Source organism: Oncorhynchus keta, chromosome 22 (assembly GCF_023373465.1).
Source record: "Oncorhynchus keta strain PuntledgeMale-10-30-2019 chromosome 22, Oket_V2, whole genome shotgun sequence".
In the NCBI taxonomy this organism is placed as follows: Eukaryota; Metazoa; Chordata; class Actinopteri; order Salmoniformes; family Salmonidae; genus Oncorhynchus; species Oncorhynchus keta.
In genome coordinates, this window is record NC_068442.1 from 52,698,201 (window position 1) to 52,719,197 (window position 20,997).

General features: G+C 50.4%; 1 protein-coding gene across 2 annotated transcripts in view; it reads left to right on the plus strand.

The window, feature by feature from the left end:
• The window catches only part of crocc2 (ciliary rootlet coiled-coil, rootletin family member 2), a 207,308-nt gene that overhangs the window by 79,993 nt on the left and 106,318 nt on the right, over positions 1 to 20,997 (plus strand). For both annotated transcript variants that reach the window (XR_008075929.1, XM_052475603.1), the window contains exons 9-14: positions 3,126 to 3,332; positions 11,130 to 11,226; positions 13,174 to 13,242; positions 17,157 to 17,303; positions 18,766 to 18,965; positions 20,455 to 20,637. Coding sequence is in view for 1 of the 2 variants with exons in the window: in XM_052475603.1 (XP_052331563.1) it covers positions 3,126 to 3,332; positions 11,130 to 11,226; positions 13,174 to 13,242; positions 17,157 to 17,303; positions 18,766 to 18,965; positions 20,455 to 20,637 (903 nt within the window). In the remaining variant the exon portion in view is untranslated. The remainder of the gene's footprint in view (positions 1 to 3,125; positions 3,333 to 11,129; positions 11,227 to 13,173; positions 13,243 to 17,156; positions 17,304 to 18,765; positions 18,966 to 20,454; positions 20,638 to 20,997) is intronic.

Consider the following 20,997-nt stretch of genomic DNA (forward strand, 5'->3'; position numbering starts at 1 on the left):
GTCCCTCTGTCTGTAGGAGTCTGACACGTTAACCATGTTCCTCTGTCTGTAGGAGTCTGACACGTTAACCATGTTCCTCTGTCTGTAGGAGTCTGACACGTTAACCATGTTCCTCTGTCTGTAGGAGTCTGACACGTTAACCATGTCCCTCTGTCTGTAGGAGTCTGACACGTTAACCATGTCCCTCTGTCTGTAGGAGTCTGACACGTTAACCATGTCCCTCTGTCTGTAGGAGTCTGACACGTTAACCATGTCCCTCTGTCTGTAGGAGTCTGACACGTTAACCATGTCCTCTGTCTGTAGGAGTCTGACACGTTAACCATGTCCCTCTGTCTGTAGGAGTCTGTCTGACACGTTAACCATGTTCCTCTGTCTGTAGGAGTCTGACACGTTAACCATGTTCCTCTGTCTGTAGGAGTCTGACACGTTAACCATGTTCCTCTGTCTGTAGGAGTCTGTCTGACACGTTAACCATGTCCCTCTGTCTGTAGGAGTCTGACACGTTAACCATGTCCCTCTGTCTGTAGGAGTCTGACACGTTAACCATGTCCCTCTGTCTGTAGGAGTCTGTCTGACACGTTAACCATGTCCCTCTGTCTGTAGGAGTCTGACACGTTAACCATGTTCCTCTGTCTGTAGGAGTCTGACACGTTAACCATGTTCCTCTGTCTGTAGGAGTCTGACACGTTAACCATGTCCCTCTGTCTGTAGGAGTCTGACACGTTAACCATGTCCCTCTGTCTGTAGGAGTCTGACACGTTAACCATGTCCCTCTGTCTGTAGGAGTCTGACACGTTAACCATGTCCCTCTGTCTGTAGGAGTCTGACACGTTAACCATGTCCCTCTGTCTGTAGGAGTCTGACACGTTAACCATGTCCCTCTGTCTGTAGGAGTCTGACACGTTAACCATGGTCCTCTGTCTGTAGGAGTCTGACACGTTAATCATGTCCCTCTGTCTGTAGGAGTCTGACACGTTAACCATGTCCTCTGTCTGTAGGAGTCTGACACGTTAACCATGTCCCTCTGTCTGTAGGAGTCTGTCACGTTAACCATGTCCTCTGTCTGTAGGAGTCTGTCACGTTAACCATGTCCCTCTGTCTGTAGGAGTCTGACACGTTAACCATGTCCCTCTGTCTGTAGGAGTCTGTCACGTTAACCATGTCCCTCTGTCTGTAGGAGTCTGTCACGTTAACCATGTCCCTCTGTCTGTAGGAGTCTGACACGTTAACCATGTCCCTCTGTCTGTAGGAGTCTGTCACGTTAACCATGTCCCTCTGTCTGACACGTTAACCATGTTCCTCTGTCTGTAGGAGTCTGACACGTTAACCATGTCCCTCTGTCTGTAGGAGTCTGACACGTTAACCATGTCCCTCTGTCTGTAGGAGTCTGACACGTTAACCATGTCCCTCTGTCTGTAGGAGTCTGACACGTTAACCATGTCCCTCTGTCTGTAGGAGTCTGACACGTTAACCATGTCCCTCTGTCTGTAGGAGTCTGACACGCAACCATGTCCCTCTGTCTGTAGGAGTCTGACACGTTAACCATGTCCCTCTGTCTGTAGGAGTCTGACACGTTAACCATGTCCCTCTGTCTGTAGGAGTCTGACACGTTAACCATGTCCCTCTGTCTGTAGGAGTCTGACACGTTAACCATGTCCCTCTGTCTGTAGGAGTCTGTCACGTTAACCATGTTCCTCTGTCTGTAGGAGTCTGACACGTTAACCATGTCCCTCTGTCTGTAGGAGTCTGTCACGTTAACCATGTCCCTCTGTCTGTAGGAGTCTGACACGTTAACCATGTCCCTCTGTCTGTAGGAGTCTGACACGTTAACCATGTCCCTCTGTCTGTAGGAGTCTGTCACGTTAACCATGTCCCTCTGTCTGTAGGAGTCTGACACGTTAACCATGTCCCTCTGTCTGTAGGAGTCTGTCACGTTAACCATGTCCCTCTGTCTGTAGGAGTCTGTCACGTTAACCATGTTCCTCTGTCTGTAGGAGTCTGACACGTTAACCATGTCCCTCTGTCTGTAGGAGTCTGACACGTTAACCATGTTCCTCTGTCTGTAGGAGTCTGACACGTTAACCATGTCCCTCTGTCTGTAGGAGTCTGACACGTTCCTCTGTCTGTAACCATGTCCCTCTGTCTGTAGGAGTCTGACACGTTAACCATGTTCCTCTGTCTGTAGGAGTCTGACACGTTAACCATGTTCCTCTGTCTGTAGGAGTCTGCCACGTTAACCATGTTCCTCTGTCTGTAGGAGTCTGTCACGTTAACCATGTCCCGCTGTCTGTAGGAGTCTGACACGTTAACCATGTTCCTCTGTCTGTAGGAGTCTGACACGTTAACCATGTCCCTCTGTCTGTAGGAGTCTGACACGTTAACCATGTCCCTCTGTCTGTAGGAGTCTGACACGTTAACCATGTTCCTCTGTCTGTAGGAGTCTGACACGTTAACCATGTCCCTCTGTCTGTAGGAGTCTGACACGTTAACCATGTCCCTCTGTCTGTAGGAGTCTGACACGTTAACCATGTTCCTCTGTCTGTAGGAGTCTGACACGTTAACCATGTTCCTCTGTCTGTAGGAGTCTGACACGTTAACCATGTTCCTCTGTCTGTAGGAGTCTGACACGTTAACCATGTCCCTCTGTCTGTAGGAGTCTGACACGTTAACCATGTCCCTCTGTCTGTAGGAGTCTGACACGTTAACCATGTTCCTCTGTCTGTAGGAGTCTGACGAGTTAACCATGTTCCTCTGTCTGTAGGAGTCTGACACGTTAACCATGTCCCTCTGTCTGTAGGAGTCTGACACGTTAACCATGTCCCTCTGTCTGTAGGAGTCTGACACGTTAACCATGTTCCTCTGTCTGTAGGAGTCTGACACGTTAACCATGTCCCTCTGTCTGTAGGAGTCTGTCTGACACGTTAACCATGTCCCTCTGTCTGTAGGAGTCTGACACGTTAACCATGTTCCTCTGTCTGTAGGAGTCTGACACGTTAACCATGTTCCTCTGTCTGTAGGAGTCTGACACGTTAACCATGTCCCTCTGTCTGTAGGAGTCTGACACGTTAACCATGTCCCTCTGTCTGTAGGAGTCTGACACGTTAACCATGTCCCTCTGTCTGTAGGAGTCTGACTGATATACGTGGGGAGTGTGTGACTGCGAGCCGTAGTCTACATGTGGCCTGTATGTCTCTGGAGGCCAGCGTCACACCGCACATCGCCCCTAGTGGCCTGGAGGTGTCAGAGCTGGAAAGGCAGCTCAGGGACAAGCTGAGGGAAGCCATGCAGCTGCAGGGACGCTGGGACGCTGAGAAAGTAGAGCTCAACTCCAGGTCTGTCTGTCACCCCTGGCTGGTAGTACAGTAATGCAGGAAAGACAATCCTATTGGAAGATCTGAAGAACCATGATGCTCTGTTTTTCTAGAGCCAAACGGCCCTCCCGATCCTCAATACAGATGCCACAACCCTCAGACTATGCACATTTTCAATTTGGCATTTGGTTTTAGGAGACACGCTATGAAGCTACTGTACAGGGGACATGTTAACTAGGACAGGGGACATGTTAACTAGGACAGGGGACATGTTACCTAGGACAGGGGTCATGTTACCTAGGACAGGGGACATGTTACCTAGGACAGGGGACATGTTACCTAGGACAGGGGACATGTTACCTAGGACAGGGGACATGTTACCTAGGACAGGGGACATGTTACCTAGGACAGGGACATGTTACCTAGCACAGGGGACATGTTACCTAGCACAGGGACATGTAACCTAGGACAGGGGACATGTTACCTAGGACAGGGACATGTTACCTAGGACAGGGGTCATGTTACCTAGCACAGGGGACATGTTACCTAGGACAGGGGTCATGTTACCTAGGACAGGGGACATGTTAACTAGGACAGGGGACATGTTACCTAGGACAGGGACATGTTACCTAGCACAGGGGACATGTTAACTAGGACAGGGACATGTTACCTAGCACAGGGGACATGTTACCTAGGACAGGGGACATGTTACCTAGACAGGGTCATGTTACCTAGGACAGGGGACATGTTAACTAGGACAGGGGACATGTTACCTAGCACAGGGGACATGTTACCTAGGACAGGGGACATGTTACCTAGGACAGGGGTCATGTTACCTAGCACAGGGGACATGTTACCTAGGACAGGGGACATGTTACCTAGGACAGGGGACATGTTAACTAGGACAGGGGACATGTTACCTAGCACAGGGGACATGTTACCTAGGACAGGGGACATGTTACCTAGGACAGGGGACATGTTACCTAGGACAGGGGACATGTTACCTAGGACAGGGGACATGTTACCTAGGACAGGGGTCATGTTACCTAGCACAGGGGACATGTTACCTAGGACAGGGGACATGTTACCTAGGACAGGGGACATGTTACCTAGGACAGGGGTCATGTTACCTAGCACAGGGGACATGTTACCTAGGACAGGGGACATGTTACCTAGGACAGGGGTCATGTTACCTAGCACAGGGACATGTTACCTAGGACAGGGGACATGTTACCTAGGACAGGGGACATGTTACCTAGCACAGGGGACATGTTACCTAGGACAGGGACATGTTACCTAGCACAGGGGACATGTTACCTAGCACAGGGACATGTTACCTAGGACAGGGACATGTTACCTAGCACAGGGGACATGTTACCTAGGACAGGGGACATGTTACCTAGCACAGGGGACATGTTACCTAGCACAGGGGACATGTTACCTAGGACAGGGACATGTAACCTAGGACTGGGGACATGTAACCTAGGACAGGGGTCATGTTACCTAGCACAGGGGACATGTTACCTAGGACAGGGGACATGTTACCTAGGACAGGGGACATGTTACCTAGGACAGGGGACATGTTACCTAGGACAGGGGACATGTTACCTAGGACAGGGGACATGTTACCTAGGACAGGGGACATGTTACCTAGGACAGGGGACATGTTACCTAGGACAGGGGACATGTTACCTAGGACAGGGGACATGTTACCTAGGACAGGGGACATGTTACCTAGCACCTAGGACAGGGACATGTTACCTAGCACAGGGGACATGTTACCTAGGACAGGGGACATGTTACCTAGCACAGGGGACATGTTACCTAGCACAGGGACATGTTACCTAGCACAGGGGACATGTTACCTAGCACAGGGGACATGTTACCTAGGACAGGGGACATGTTACCTAGGACAGGGACATGTTACCTAGCACAGGGGACATGTTAACTAGCATAGGGGACATGTTAACTAGGACAGGGGACATGTTACCTAGCACAGGGACATGTTAACTAGGACAGGGGACATGTTACCTAGGACAGGGACATGTTAACTAGGACAGGGGACATGTTACCTAGCACAGGGGACATGTTAACTAGGACAGGGGACATGTTACCTAGCACAGGGGACATGTTAACTAGGACAGGGGACATGTTACCTAGCATAGGGACATGTTAACTAGGACAGGGGACATGTTACCTAGCATAGGGGACATGTTAACTAGGACAGGGACATGTTACCTAGCACAGGGGACATGTTACCTAGCACAGGGGACATGTTAACTAGGACAGGGGACATGTTACCTAGGACAGGGGTCATGTTACCTAGGACAGGGGACATGTTACCTAGGACAGGGGACATGTTAACTAGGACAGGGACATGTTACCTAGGACAGGGGACATGTTAACTAGGACAGGGGACATGTTAACTAGCACAGGGGACATGTTAACTAGCACAGGGGACATGTTACCTAGGACAGGGGTCATGTTACCTAGGACAGGGGACATGTTACCTAGCATAGGGACATGTTACCTAGCACAGGGGACATGTTAACTAGCATAGGGGACATGTTAACTAGGACAGGGACATGTTACCTAGCACAGGGACATGTTAACTAGGACAGGGGACATGTTACCTAGGACAGGGGACATGTTACCTAGCACAGGGACATGTTAACTAGGACAGGGACATGTTACCTAGCACAGGGGACATGTTAACTAGGACAGGGGACATGTTACCTAGCATAGGGGACATGTTAACTAGGACAGGGGACATGTTACCTAGCATAGGGACATGTTAACTAGGACAGGGGACATGTTACCTAGCACAGGGGACATGTTACCTAGCACAGGGGACATGTTAACTAGGACAGGGGACATGTTACCTAGGACAGGGGTCATGTTACCTAGGACAGGGGACATGTTACCTAGGACAGGGACATGTTAACTAGGACAGGGGACATGTTACCTAGCACAGGGGACATGTTACCTAGGACAGGGGACATGTTACCTAGCACCTAGGACAGGGGACATGTTACCTAGGACAGGGGACATGTTAACTAGGACAGGGACATGTTACCTAGGACAGGGGACATGTTACCCTAGCACAGGGGACATGTTACCTAGCACAGGGGACATGTTACCTAGCACAGGGGACATGTTACCTAGGACAGGGGTCATGTTACCTAGGACAGGGGACATGTTACCTAGCATAGGGGACATGTTACCTAGCATAGGGGACATGTTACCTAGGACAGGGGACATGTTACCTAGGACCTCATGTTACCTAGCACAGGGGACATGTTACCTAGGACAGGGACATGTTACCTAGCACAGGGACATGTAACCTAGCACAGGGGACATGTTACCTAGCACAGGGGACATGTTACCTAGCACAGGGGACATGTAACCTAGCACAGGGGACATGTTACCTAGCACAGGGGACATGTTACCTAGCACAGGGGACATGTAACCTAGCACAGGGGACATGTTACCTAGGACAGGGGACATGTTACCTAGGACAGGGACATGTTACCTAGCACAGGGGACATGTAACCTAGCACAGGGGACATGTTACCTAGGACAGGGGACATGTTACCTAGCATAGGGGACATGTTACCTAGCATAGGGGACATGTTACCTGCACAGGGGACATGTTACCTAGCACAGGGGACATGTTACCTAGCACAGGGGACATGTTACCTAGCATAGGGGACATGTTACCTAGGACAGGGACATGTTACCTAGGACCCTAGCACAGGGGACATGTTACCTAGGACAGGGACATGTTACCTAGCACAGGGGACATGTAACCTAGCACAGGGGACATGTTACCTAGGACAGGGGACATGTTACCTAGGACCTAGCACAGGGACATGTTACCTAGCACAGGGGACATGTTACCTGCACAGGGGACATGTTACCTAGCACAGGGGACATGTTACCTCAGCACAGGGGACATGTTACTAGCACAGGGGACATGTTACCTAGCACAGGGGACATGTTACCTAGGACCCTAGCACAGGGGACATGTTACCTAGGACAGGGGACATGTTACCTAGCACAGGGACATGTTACCTAGGACAGGGGACATGTTACCTGCACAGGGACATGTAACCTAGGACAGGGACATGTTACCTAGGACAGGGGACATGTTACCTAGGACAGGGGACATGTTACCTAGCACAGGGGACATGTTACCTAGCACAGGGGACATGTTACCTAGGACAGGGGACATGTTACCTAGGACAGGGGACATGTTACCTAGGACAGGGGACATGTTACCTAGGACAGGGGACATGTTACCTAGCACAGGGGACATGTTACCTAGGACAGGGGACATGTTACCTAGGACAGGGGACATGTTACCTAGGACAGGGGACATGTTAACTAGGACAGGGGATATGTTAACTAGGACAGGGTCATGTTACCTAGGACAGGGGTCATGTTACCTAGCACAGGGGACATGTTACCTAGCACAGGGGACATGTTACCTAGGACAGGGGACATGTTACCTAGGACAGGGGACATGTTACCTAGCACAGGGTCATGTTACCTAGGACAGGGTCATGTTACCTAGGACAGGGGACATGTTACCTAGGACAGGGGACATGTTACCTAGGACAGGGGACATGTTACCTAGCACAGGGGACATGTTACCTAGCACAGGGACATGTTACCTAGCACCTAGCACAGGGGACATGTTACCTAGGACAGGGGACATGTTACCTAGCACAGGGGACATGTTACCTAGGACAGGGGACATGTTACCTAGCACAGGGGACATGTAACCTAGCACAGGGGACATGTTACCTAGGACAGGGGACATGTTACCTAGGACAGGGACATGTTACCTAGGACAGGGGTCATGTTACCTAGCACAGGGGACATGTTAACTAGCACAGGGGACATGTTAACTAGCACAGGGAAATGTTACCTAGGACAGGGGACATGTTACCTAGGACAGGGGACATGTTACCTAGGACAGGGGACATGTTACCTAGGACAGGGAACATGTTAACTAGGACAGGGGTCATGTTACCTAGGACAGGGGACATGTTACCTAGGACAGGGGACATGTTACCTAGCACCTAGGACAGGGAACATGTTAACTAGGACAGGGGTCATGTTACCTAGCACAGGGGACATGTTACCTAGGACAGGGGACATGTTACCTAGCACCTAGGACAGGGGACATGTTACCTAGGACAGGGGACATGTTACCTAGGACAGGGGACATGTTACCTAGGACAGGGGTCATGTTACCTAGCACAGGGGACATGTTACCTAGGACAGGGGACATGTTAACTAGGACAGGGGACATGTTACCTAGCACAGGGGACATGTTACCTAGCACAGGGACATGTTACCTAGGACAGGGGACATGTTACCTAGGACAGGGGACATGTTACCTAGGACAGGGGACATGTTACCTAGCACCTAGGACAGGGGACATGTTACCTAGGACAGGGGACATGTTAACTAGGACAGGGGTCATGTTACCTAGGACAGGGGACATGTTAACTAGGACAGGGGACATGTTACCTAGGACAGGGGACATGTTACCTAGGACAGGGGACATGTTACCTAGGACAGGGGACATGTTACCTAGGACAGGGGACATGTTACCTAGGACAGGGGACATGTTACCTAGCACAGGGGACATGTTACCTAGCACAGGGGACATGTTAACTAGGACAGGGGACATGTTACCTAGCACAGGGGACATGTTACCTAGCACAGGGGTCATGTTAACTAGGACAGGGGACATGTTACCTAGGACAGGGGACATGTTACCTAGCACAGGGGTCATGTTACCTAGGACAGGGGTCATGTTAACTAGGACAGGGGTCATGTTACCTAGCACAGGGGACATGTTACCTAGGACAGGGGACATGTTACCTAGCACAGGGGTCATGTTAACTAGGACAGGGGACATGTTACCTAGGACAGGGGACATGTTAACTAGGACAGGGGACATGTTACCTAGCACAGGGGACATGTTAACTAGGACAGGGGACATGTTACCTAGGACAGGGGACATGTTACCTAGGACAGGGGACATGTTACCTAGGACAGGGGACATGTTAACTAGGACAGGGGACATGTTACCTAGGACAGGGGACATGTTAACTAGGACAGGGGACATGTTACCTAGGACAGGGGACATGTTAACTAGGACAGGGGACATGTTACCTAGGACAGGGGACATGTTACCTAGGACAGGGGACATGTTACCTAGGACAGGGGACATGTTACCTAGCACAGGGGACATGTTACCTAGGACAGGGGACATGTTACCTAGGACAGGGGACATGTTAACTAGGACAGGGGACATGTTACCTAGGACAGGGGACATGTTACCTAGGACAGGGGTCATGTTAACTAGGACAGGGGACATGTTACCTAGGACAGGGGACATGTTACCTAGGACAGGGGTCATGTTACATAGGACAGGGGACATGTTACCTAGCACAGGGGACATGTTACCTAGCACAGGGGTCATGTTACCTAGGACAGGGGTCATGTTACCTAGGACAGGGGACATGTTACCTAGCACAGGGGACATGTTACCTAGGACAGGGGACATGTTACCTAGGACAGGGACATGTTACCTAGGACAGGGGTCATGTTACCTAGCACAGGGGACATGTTAACTAGGACAGGGGACATGTTACCTAGCACAGGGACATGTTACCTAGCACAGGGACATGTTACCTAGGACAGGGGACATGTTACCTAGGACAGGGGTCATGTTACCTAGGACAGGGGTCATGTTACCTAGCACAGGGGACATGTTACCTAGGACAGGGGACATGTTAACTAGGACAGGGGACATGTTACCTAGCACAGGGGACATGTTACCTAGGACAGGGGACATGTTACCTAGGACAGGGGACATGTTACCTAGCATAGGGGACATGTTAACTAGGACAGGGGACATGTTACCTAGCACAGGGGACATGTTACCTAGGACAGGGGACATGTTACCTAGGACAGGGGACATGTTACCTAGGACAGGGGACATGTTACCTAGGACAGGGGACATGTTACCTAGGACAGGGGACATGTTACCTAGCACAGGGGACATGTTACCTAGGACAGGGGTCATGTTACCTAGGACAGGGTCATGTTACCTAGGACAGGGGACATGTTACCTAGCACAGGGGACATGTTACCTAGGACAGGGGACATGTTACCTAGGACAGGGGACATGTTACCTAGCACAGGGGACATGTTACCTAGCACAGGGGACATGTTACCTAGCACAGGGGTCATGTTACCTAGCACAGGGGTCATGTTAACTAGGACAGGGGTCATGTTACCTAGCACAGGGGTCATGTTACCTAGGACAGGGGACATGTTACCTAGGACAGGGGACATGTTAACTAGGACAGGGGACATGTTACCTAGGACAGGGGACATGTTAACTAGGACAGGGGTCATGTTAACTAGGACAGGGGACATGTTACCTAGGACAGGGGACATGTTACCTAGGACAGGGGACATGTTACCTAGGACAGGGGTCATGTTACCTAGGACAGGGGACATGTTACCTAGGACAGGGAACATGTTAACTAGGAAAGGGGTCATGAGAGGTTTGAGGGTCTCTTTTCATGAGTACTTCCTCAGATCATTCTGTCAGATGCCTAGGCTATATGATGTGAAAAGTGTGTGTGTGTGTGTGTGTGTGTGTGTGTGTGTGTGTGTGTGTGTGTGTGTGTGTGTGTGTGTGTGTGTGTGTGTGTGTGTGTGTGTGTGTGTGTGTGTGTGTGTGTGTGTGTGTGTGTGTGTGTGTGTGTGTGTGTGTGTGTGTCATAGGATCCTGGAGCTGACAGACATGGTAAAACATCTCAGAGCCCAGAACAGTGAGAAGGATACAGGCCTTGCTGCCATGCAGACCAGTTTGGACAGGATGGTGAGACAAACACACACACACACACACACACACACATACAGGATGATGGGACCTCAGGGACCGCTGTCAGGGACAGTCTGGGGTGTGTCAGGGGCAGTCTGGGACAGTCTGGGGCAGTCTGGGGTGTGTCTGGGGCAGTCTGGGGTGTGTCAGGGACAGTCTGGGGCAGTCTGGGGTGTGTCTGGGGCAGTCTGGGGTGTGTCAGGGGCAGTCTGGGGTGTGTCAGGGGCAGTCTGGGACAGTCTGGGACAGTCTGAGGCAGTCTGGGACAGTCTGGGGCAGTCTGGGGTGTGTCTGGGGCAGTCTGGGGTGTGTCTGGGGCAGTCTGGGGTGTGTCTGGGGCAGTCTGGGGTGTGTCAGGGGCAGTCTGGGGTGTGTCAGGGGCGACTTCCTGTATGTTTGACCCCTACGACTTCCTGTATGTTTGACCCCTATGGCTTCCTGTATGTTTGACCCCTATGGCTTCCTGTATGTTTGACCCCTACGACTTCCTGTATGTTTGACCCTTATGGCTTCCTCTATGTTTGACCCCTATGGCTTCCTGTATGTTTGACCCCTATGGCTTCCTGTATGTTTGACCCCTACGACTTCCTGTATGTTTGACCCCTCGACTTCCTGTATGTTTGACCCCTACGACTTCCTGTATGTTTGACCCCTATGGCTTCCTGTATGTTTGACCCCTATGGCTTCCTGTATGTTTGACCCCTATGGCTTCCTGTATGTTTGACCCCTACGACTTCCTGTATGTTTGACCCCTACGACTTCCTGTATGTTTGACCCCTTTCCTGTATGTTTGACCCTTATGGCTTCCTGTATGTTTGACCCCTATGGCTTCCTGTATGTTTGACCCCTACGACTTCCTGTATGTTTGTTTGACCCTTATGGCTTCCTGTATGTTTGACCCCTCGACCCATTCCTGTATGTTTGACCCCTATGGTATGTTTGACCCCTACGACTTCCTGTATGTTTGACCCCTACGACTTCCCTGTATGTTTGACCCTATGGCTTCCTGTATGTTTGACCCCTATGGCTTCCTGTATGTTTGACCCCTATGGACTTCCTGTATGTTTGACCCCTATGGCTTCCTGTATGTTTGACCCTTATGGCTTCCTGTATGTTTGACCCCTATGGCTTCCTGTATGTTTGACCCCTATGGCTTCCTGTATGTTTGACCCCTACGACTTCCTGTATGTTTGACCCCTACGTTTGACCCCTACGACTTATGTTTGCCCCTTCCTGTATGTTTGACCCCTATGGCTTCCTGTATGTTTGACCCCTATGACTTCCTGTATGTTTGACCCCTTTCCTGTATGTTTGACCCCTATGGCTTCCTGTATGTTTGACCCCTACGACTTCCTGTATGTTTGACCCCTACGACTTCCTGTATGTTTGACCCTTATGGCTTCCTGTATGTTTGACCCTATGGCTTCCTGTATGTTTGACCCCTATGGCTTCCTGTATGTTTGACCCCCACGTTTGACCCATATGGCTTCCTGTATGTTTGACCCCTGACTTCCTGTATGTTTGACCCTTATGGCTTCCTGTATTTTGACCCCTATGGCTTCCTGTATGTTTGACTTCCTGTATGTTTGACCCTATGGCTTCCTGTATGTTTGACCCCTTCCCTGTATGTTTGACCCCTACGACTTCCTGTATGTTTGACCCCTATGGCTTCCTGTATGTTTGACCCTGTATGTTTGACCCCTTTCCTGTATGTTTGACCTTCCTGTATGTTTGACTTATGGCTTCCTGTATGTTTGACCCTTATGGCTTCCTGTATGTTTGACCCCTACGACTTCCTGTATGTTTGACCCCTATGGCTTCCTGTATGTTTGGTTTCATGCATTTATATTTTTATATCCCCCGTCCCCATAAGAGGCCGTTGTTGTAAATAATTTGTTCTTAATAACTGACTTGCCTTGTGAAATAAAATAAAAACTGTTACAGGAGAGAAGCAGAGCGGAGGACAGGGCAGAGACGGACGACTTTCAGAAGGTCCTAGCCAGCATCACACAGGTATTCAGCATCACACAGGTATTCAGCATCACACAGGTATTCAGCATCAGACAGGTATTCAGCATCACACAGGTATTCAGCCTGCTGCAGGTCCTTACTTGCATCACACAGGTAATCAGCCTGCTGCAGGTCCTAACCAGCATCACACAGGTAGTCAGCCTGCTGCAGGACATAACCAGCATCACACAGGTAGTCAGCCTGCTGCAGGTCCTAACCAGCATCACACGGGTAGTCAGCCTGCTGCAGGTCCTGACCAGCATCACACAGGTAGTCAGCCTGCTGCAGGTCCTAACCAGCATCACACAGGTAGTCAGCATCACACAGGTAGTCAGCCTGCTGCAGGTCCTGACCAGCACCACACAGGTAGTCAGCTTGCTGCAGGTCCTAACCAGCATCACACAGATATTCAGCCTGCTGCAGGTCCTTACTTGCATCACACAGGTATTCAGCATCACACAGGTAGTCAGCCTGCTGCAGGTCCTTACTTGCATCACACATATGGAAGCCATAAGGGTCAAACATACAGGAAGTCGTAGGGGTCAAACATACAGGAAGCCATAGGGGTCAAACATAGAGGAAGCCGTGGGGGTCAAACAGACAGGAAGCCATAGGGGTCAAACATACAGGAAGCCATAGGGGTCAAACATACAGGAAGCCATAAGGGTCAAACATACAGGAAGTAGTCAGCCTGCTGCAGGTCCTAACCAGCATCACACAGGTAGTCAGCATCACACAGGTAGTCAGCCTGCTGCAGGTCCTTACTTGCATCACACAGGTAGTCAGCTTGCTGCAGGTCCTATCCAGCATCACACAGGTATTCAGCCTGCTGCAGGTCCTATCCAGCATCACACAGGTATTCAGCCTGCTGCAGGTCCTATCCAGCATCACACAGGTATTCAGCCTGCTGCAGGTCCTAACCAGCATCACACAGGTATTCAGCCTGCTGCAGGTCCTATCCAGCATCACACAGGTATTCAGCCTGCTGCAGGTCCTAACCAGCATCACACAGGTATTCAGCCTGCTGCAGGTCCTATCCAGCATCACACAGGTATTCAGCCTGCTGCAGGTCCTAACTAGCATCACACAGGTAGTCAGCCTGCTGCAGGTCCTAACCAGCATCACACAGATATTCAGCATCACACAGGTAGTCAGCCTGCTGCAGGTCCTATCCAGCATCACACAGGTATTCAGCATCACACAGGTAGTCAGCCTGCTGCAGGTCCTATCCAGCATCACACGGGTAGTCAGCCTGCTGCAGGTCCTGACCAGCATCACACAGGTAGTCAGCCTGCTGCAGGTCCTAACCAGCATCACACAGGTAGTCAGCATCACACAGGTAGTCAGCCTGCTGCAGGTCCTAACCAGCATCACACAGGTAGTCGGCCTCCTGCAGGTCCTAACCAGCATCACACACGTATTCAGCCTGTTGACAGGTCCTATCCAGCATCACACAGGTATTCAGCCTGCTGCAGGTCCTAACTAGCATCACACAGGTAGTCAGCCTGCTGCAGGTCCTAACCAGCATCACACAGATATTCAGCATCACACAGGTAGTCAGCCTGCTGCAGGTCCTATCCAGCATCACACAGGTATTCAGCATCACACAGGTAGTCAGCCTGCTGCAGGTCCTATCCAGCATCACACGGGTAGTCAGCCTGCTGCAGGTCCTAACCAGCATCACACAGGTAGTCGGCCTCCTGCAGGTCCTAACCAGCATCACACACGTATTCAGCCTGTTGACAGGTCCTAACCAGCATCACACAGATATTCAGCATCACACAGGTAATCAGCCTGCTGCAGGTCCTAACCAGCATCACACGGGTAGTCAGCCTGCTGCAGGTCCTAACCAGCATCACACAGGTAGTCGGCCTCCTGCAGGTCCTAACCAGCATCACACAGGTATTAAGCCTGCTGCAGGACATAACCAGCATCACACAGGTAGTCAGCCTGCTGCAGGTCCTGACCAGCATCACTCAGGTAGTCAGCCTGCTGCAGGTCCTAACCAGCGTCACACAGGTAGTCAGCCTGCTGCAGGTCCTAACCAGCATCACACAGGTATTCAGCATCACACAGGTATTCAGCATCACACAGGTATTCAGCATCACACAGGTAGTTAGCATCACACAGGTATTCAGCCTCCTGCAGGTGCTAACCAGCATCACTCAGGTAGTCAGCCTGCTGCAGGTCCTAACCAGCGTCACACAGGTAGTCAGCCTGCTGCAGGTCCTAACCAGCATCACACAGGTATTCAGCATCACACAGGTAGTCAGCCTGCTGCAGGTCCTATCCAGCATCACACGGGTAGTCTGCCTGCTGCAGGTCCTAACCAGCATCACACAGGTAGTCTGCCTGCTGCAGGTGCTAACCAGCATCACTCAGGTAGTCAGCCTGCTGTAGGTCCTAACCAGCATCACACAGGTATTCAGCCTCCTGCAGGTGCTAACCAGCATCACTCAGGTATTCAGCCTACTGCAGGTCCTAACCAGCATCACACAGGTAGTCAGCCTGCTGCAGGTCCTAACCAGCATCACACAGGTAGTCAGCCTGCTGCAGGTCCTAACCAGCATCACACAGGTATTCAGCCTCCTGCAGGTGCTAACCAGCATCACTCAGGTAGTCAGCCTGCTGCAGGTCCTAACCAGCGTCACACAGGTAGTGAGCCTGCTGCAGGTCCTAACCAGCATCACACAGGTATTCAGCATCACACAGGTATTCAGCATCACACAGGTATTCAGCATCACACAGGTAGTTAGCATCACACAGGTAGTCAGCATCACATAGGTATTCAGCATCACACAGGTATTCAGCATCACACAGGTATTCAGCATCACACAGGTATTCAGCATCACACAGGTATTCAGCATCACAAAGGTAGTCAGCATCACACAGGTAGTCAGCATCACACAGGTATTCAGCATCACACAAGTATTCAGCATCACACAGGTAGTCAGCCTGCTGCAGGTCCTAACCAGCATCACAAAGGTAGTCAGCCTCCTGCAGGTGCTAACCAGCATCACATAGGTAGTCAGCCTCCTGCAGGTCCTAACTCACATCACACAGGTAGTCAGCATCACACAGGTATTCAGGCTCCTGCAGGTGCTAACCAGCATCACACAGGTATTCAGCCTCCTGCAGGTGCTAACCAGCATCACTCAGGTAGTCAGCCTGCTGCAGGTCCTAACCAGCATCACACAGGTAGTCAGCCTCCTGCAGGTCCTAACCAGCATCACACAGGTAGTCAGCCTCCTGCAGGTCCTAACCAGCATCACACAGGTAGTCAGCCTGCTGCAGGTCCTAACCAGCATCACACAGGTAGTCAGCCTGCTGCAGGTCCTAACCAGCATCACACAGGTAGTCAGCCTGCTGCAGGTCCTAACCAGCATCACACAGGTAGTCAGCCTCCTGCAGGTCCTAACCAGCATCACACAGGTAGTCAGCCTGCTGCAGGTCCTAACCAGCATCACACAGGTAGTCAGCCTCCTGCAGGTCCTAACCAGCATCACACAGGTAGTCAGCCTGCTGCAGGTCCTAACCAGCATCACACAGGTATTCAGCCTGCTGCAGGTCCTAACCAGCATCACACAGGTATTCAGCCTGGCCCATATCATATCACTATCAGTGCTTTTCATCAGTGCCGGTTTCTCAGTCGTGGAAATTGAAGTAAGAGCGTGTGTCCGCAATGGCACCCTATAGTGTACTCATTTTAACCAGGACCCATAAGGCTCTGGTCAAAAGTAGTGCACTACATAGGGAATAGGGTGCCATTTGCGACACAACCAGTGTGTTGTAATCCAAGACTAGACTTAGTCTGGGTGTGAGAAACTAGCCGTTTTTTTATGTGTTCAGGTTCTTTTAAGCAACGCTACTCAGGATGTTGCCTTCTCTTTCTCCAATCCATTCTACTTCCTGTTCAGCTGGTTCATGGTGGTGAGGATGGTTATGTCTCTGGTGATCAACCTTCGTCCTCCTCCTCCTCACCTCTCCGGGGCCGCAATTCCCAATGCAACAGCACCCTGATGGCTGTCAAAGGTCTCCTCTCCCAACACCAGATACAAACACAGGTCAGACAAATCTCTCGCTCAACACGGGATACCAGTCTTGGGGACAATTCCATTATCAATGCCAGTCAATGCATAAAGTCAACCAAAAAGTCCCACATTTCCCATACAATAGAACATAGAAAATTTCACATAGAAAAGCATGGTAGAGAATAGGGATTGGAATTTCAGTGTTATGGACTCCAAACCTGATGGTACTTGTAGTCTTCCACAATCCACAGACTGTAATTGGACAATCCACAGACTGTAATTGGACGATCCACAGACTGTAATTGGACGATCTACAGACTGTAATTGGACGATCTACAGACTGTAATTGGACGATCCACAGACTGTAATTGGACAATGCACAGACTGTAATTGGACGATCCACAGACTGTAATTGGACAATCCACAGACTGTAATTGGACGATCCGCAGACTGTAATTGGACGATCCACAGACTGTAATTGGACGATCCACAGACTGTAATTGGACGATCCACAGACTGTAATTGGACGATCCACAGACTGTAATTGGACGATCCACAGACTGTAATTGGACGATCCACAGACTGTAATTGGACGATCTACAGACTGTAATTGGACGATCTACAGACTGTAATTGGACAATCCACAGACTGTAATTGGACAATCCACAGACTGTAATTGGACAATGCACAGACTGTAATTAGACAATGCACAGACTGTAATTGGACGATCCACAGACTGTAATTAGACAATCCACAGACTGTAATTGGACAATCCACAGACTGTAATTAGACAATGCACAGACTGTAATTGGACAATCCACAGACTGTAATTGGACGATCCACAGACTGTAATTGGACGATCCACAGACTGTAATTGGACGATCCACAGACTGTAATTGGACGATCCACAGACTGTAATTGGACAATGCACAGACTGTAATTGGACGATCCACAGACTGTAATTGGACGATCTACAGACTGTAATTGGACGATCCACAGACTGTAATTGGACAATCCACAGACTGTAATTGGACGATCCACAGACTGTAATTGGACAATCCACAGACTGTAATTGGACGATCCACAGACTGTAATTGGACGATCCACAGACTGTAATTGGACAATGCACAGACTGTAATTGGACGATCCACAGACTGTAATTGGACAATCCACAGACTGTAATTAGACAATCCACAGACTGTAATTGGACAATGCACAGACTGTAATTGGACAATCCACAGACTGTAATTGGACAATGCACAGACTGTAATTGGACGATCCACAGACTGTAATTGGACAATCCACAGACTGTAATTGGACGATCCACAGACTGTAATTGGACAATCCACAGACTGTAATTGGACGATCCACAGACTGTAATTGGACAATCCACAGACTGTACGTGGAATGACTCATAATAACATAGTGATAAACAATTGGTGATGTAAAAAAAACTACATTTGATTGATTGATTGAAATGTGATTGATTAAACAGGACCTGCGTAGCCGGCTGGATGCAGCCCTGGAGCAGGTAGATATTCTACAAAGTAATCTGCAGGAGGAGGAGGAGGAGAGGAGGGACCTGGAGAGGAAGATGAAGGAGGTGCAGAGGGAGAAGCAGCAGGTTGAGAAGAGTCTGGAGGAGAAACACAGAGACAACCAGAGGTTCCACACCTCCCTGGACCTCCTCAACAGGTAACGCGCTAAGGTCTGGGCGGGGTCCCGCAGGTCTGGGCGGGGTCCCGCAGGTCTGGGCGGGGTCCCGCTGGTCTGGGGGGGGGAGGATCCCGCAGATCTGGGTGGAGGGCTCCCGCAGGTTTGGGTGGGCAGGGGGGTCCCGCAGGTATGGGTGGGGTGGGTTCCGCAGGTCTGGGTGGGGGGGGTCCCGCAGGTCTGGGGGTGTCCTGCAGGTCTGGGTGGGGGAGGCTCGCCTGTAGGGTTGTTAAATGAAGAGGTCTGGTCTCACACGTTCAGGGTGGGGGTATCTTTTTCAAAAGAGAGCTTCTCCTGATCCGCTCCCTCTTTGATTATGTGAAAGTCCAGCTGAAACTGTTTGGGGTTGCCCTCTACCAATACTGTTCCAGACTTGTACATGTTGACATTGGTTGATTCAGAGTCCTCGTTGGCTGACTCAGAGTCCTCGTTGGCTGATTCAGAGTCCTCGTTGGCTGACTCAGAGTCCTCGTTGTCTGACTCAGAGTCCTCATTGGCTGACTCAGAGTCCTCGTTGGCTGACTCAGAGTCTTCGTTGGCTGACTCAGAGTCTTCGTTGTCTGACTCAGAGTCCTCGTTGTCTGACTCAGAGTCTTCGTTGTCTGACTCAGAGTCCTCGTTGTCTGACTCAGAGTCCTCCTTGGCTGACTCAGAGGCTTCGTTGGCTGACACAGAGTCTCCGTTGTCTGACTCAGAGTCTTCGTTGGCTGATTCAGAGTCTTCGTTGGCTGATTCAGAGTCCTCGTTGTCTAGTATTACACCCGTCACTAACACCCCCCACCTCTCTTAACAGAGGGTTAGTGTGTTAATATAGCACTGCGTCATGCCAGGGGATGATCTGTGTTAATATAGCACTGCGTCATGCCAGGGGATGATCTGTGTTAATATAGCACTGCGTCATGCCAGGAGATGATCTGTGTGGAGGATTCAGTTGCTTAAATTCCCTTTTTTTTAATAGCAGTTAGAAAAAAAGTATATCTCGATTTTCCGTAAGGATCTTGTTTTTGTACTCTTTCCGTGCGTTGTCATTTTTTACATCCAAGGGGTACTGTGTTGGGGGAGGGAGCTTCAAAGGCCTCTGTATTTAGGTGGGGAGCGAGGCTGTGAAACTCTCCTGCCCGTTGCTGGGCTCAAGGACTTTGACACCTTTCCCTTTACACCTCGGTGCTAATTGACGTTGCAGTCAGATCTGTTCTGCAGGTTTCTGTTGTGCTTATTTTACTAGTGGTTGGTTTGCCAGAGCATTTGCTGTATAGTCCTTGGGAATAAGACTCTTTGGTAGTATGAATCCTTCCGGGTACTTTTGTCCCAAATCAGGATGTAGGTTTGAAGTTTTGATTTGGAGTGAAGGTTATGTTGTGAAGGGTAGTATCCTGGATATGTTCTTGTGGAAAAATCCACGTTTATCCAACTCTAAATCATATTTTTTTTTTTAAACATTCTCTCTCTCTCTCTCTCCTCCTCCCACCAGTGAGAAGGTCAGCCTGGAGAAGCTGGTTGTGGGCCTCCAGCAGAAGACAGAGTCCCTGGGGGCAGAGCTGGAGGTGATGAGGGGGTCGGCTGGGGATCTCCAGAGACAGAGAGACCTGCTCCGCCAGCAGAGAGACGACCTGGAGAGACAGCTGGAACGCCAACGCACCGAGGCCCAGAGAGGGTAGGTCTGGGGAAACAGCACACACACACACACGTGCACATGCTCACAGATGCACACACATACACAGACACACATGAGGAGGAGGAGGAGGAGGAGGAGGAGGAGGAGGGGGAGGAGGAGGAGGAGGGGGAGAAGGAGGAGAAGAAGGAGGAGAAGGAGGAGGAGGAGGAGGAGAGTGGAAGAAGAGAGAGAGAGCATCATCCCTCTATCCTGCTGCTTTTCTATCTGTTTGTTGAGAGTTGAGATCAGGAACACGTGTCATTCTCAGAGCAGGACAGAGCCCAGATCTCTCTAGGAAAATGTTGCATTACTACATTACAAACTAATGCTAGAGGGATGAGAGAGTAGAGAGAGTAGAGA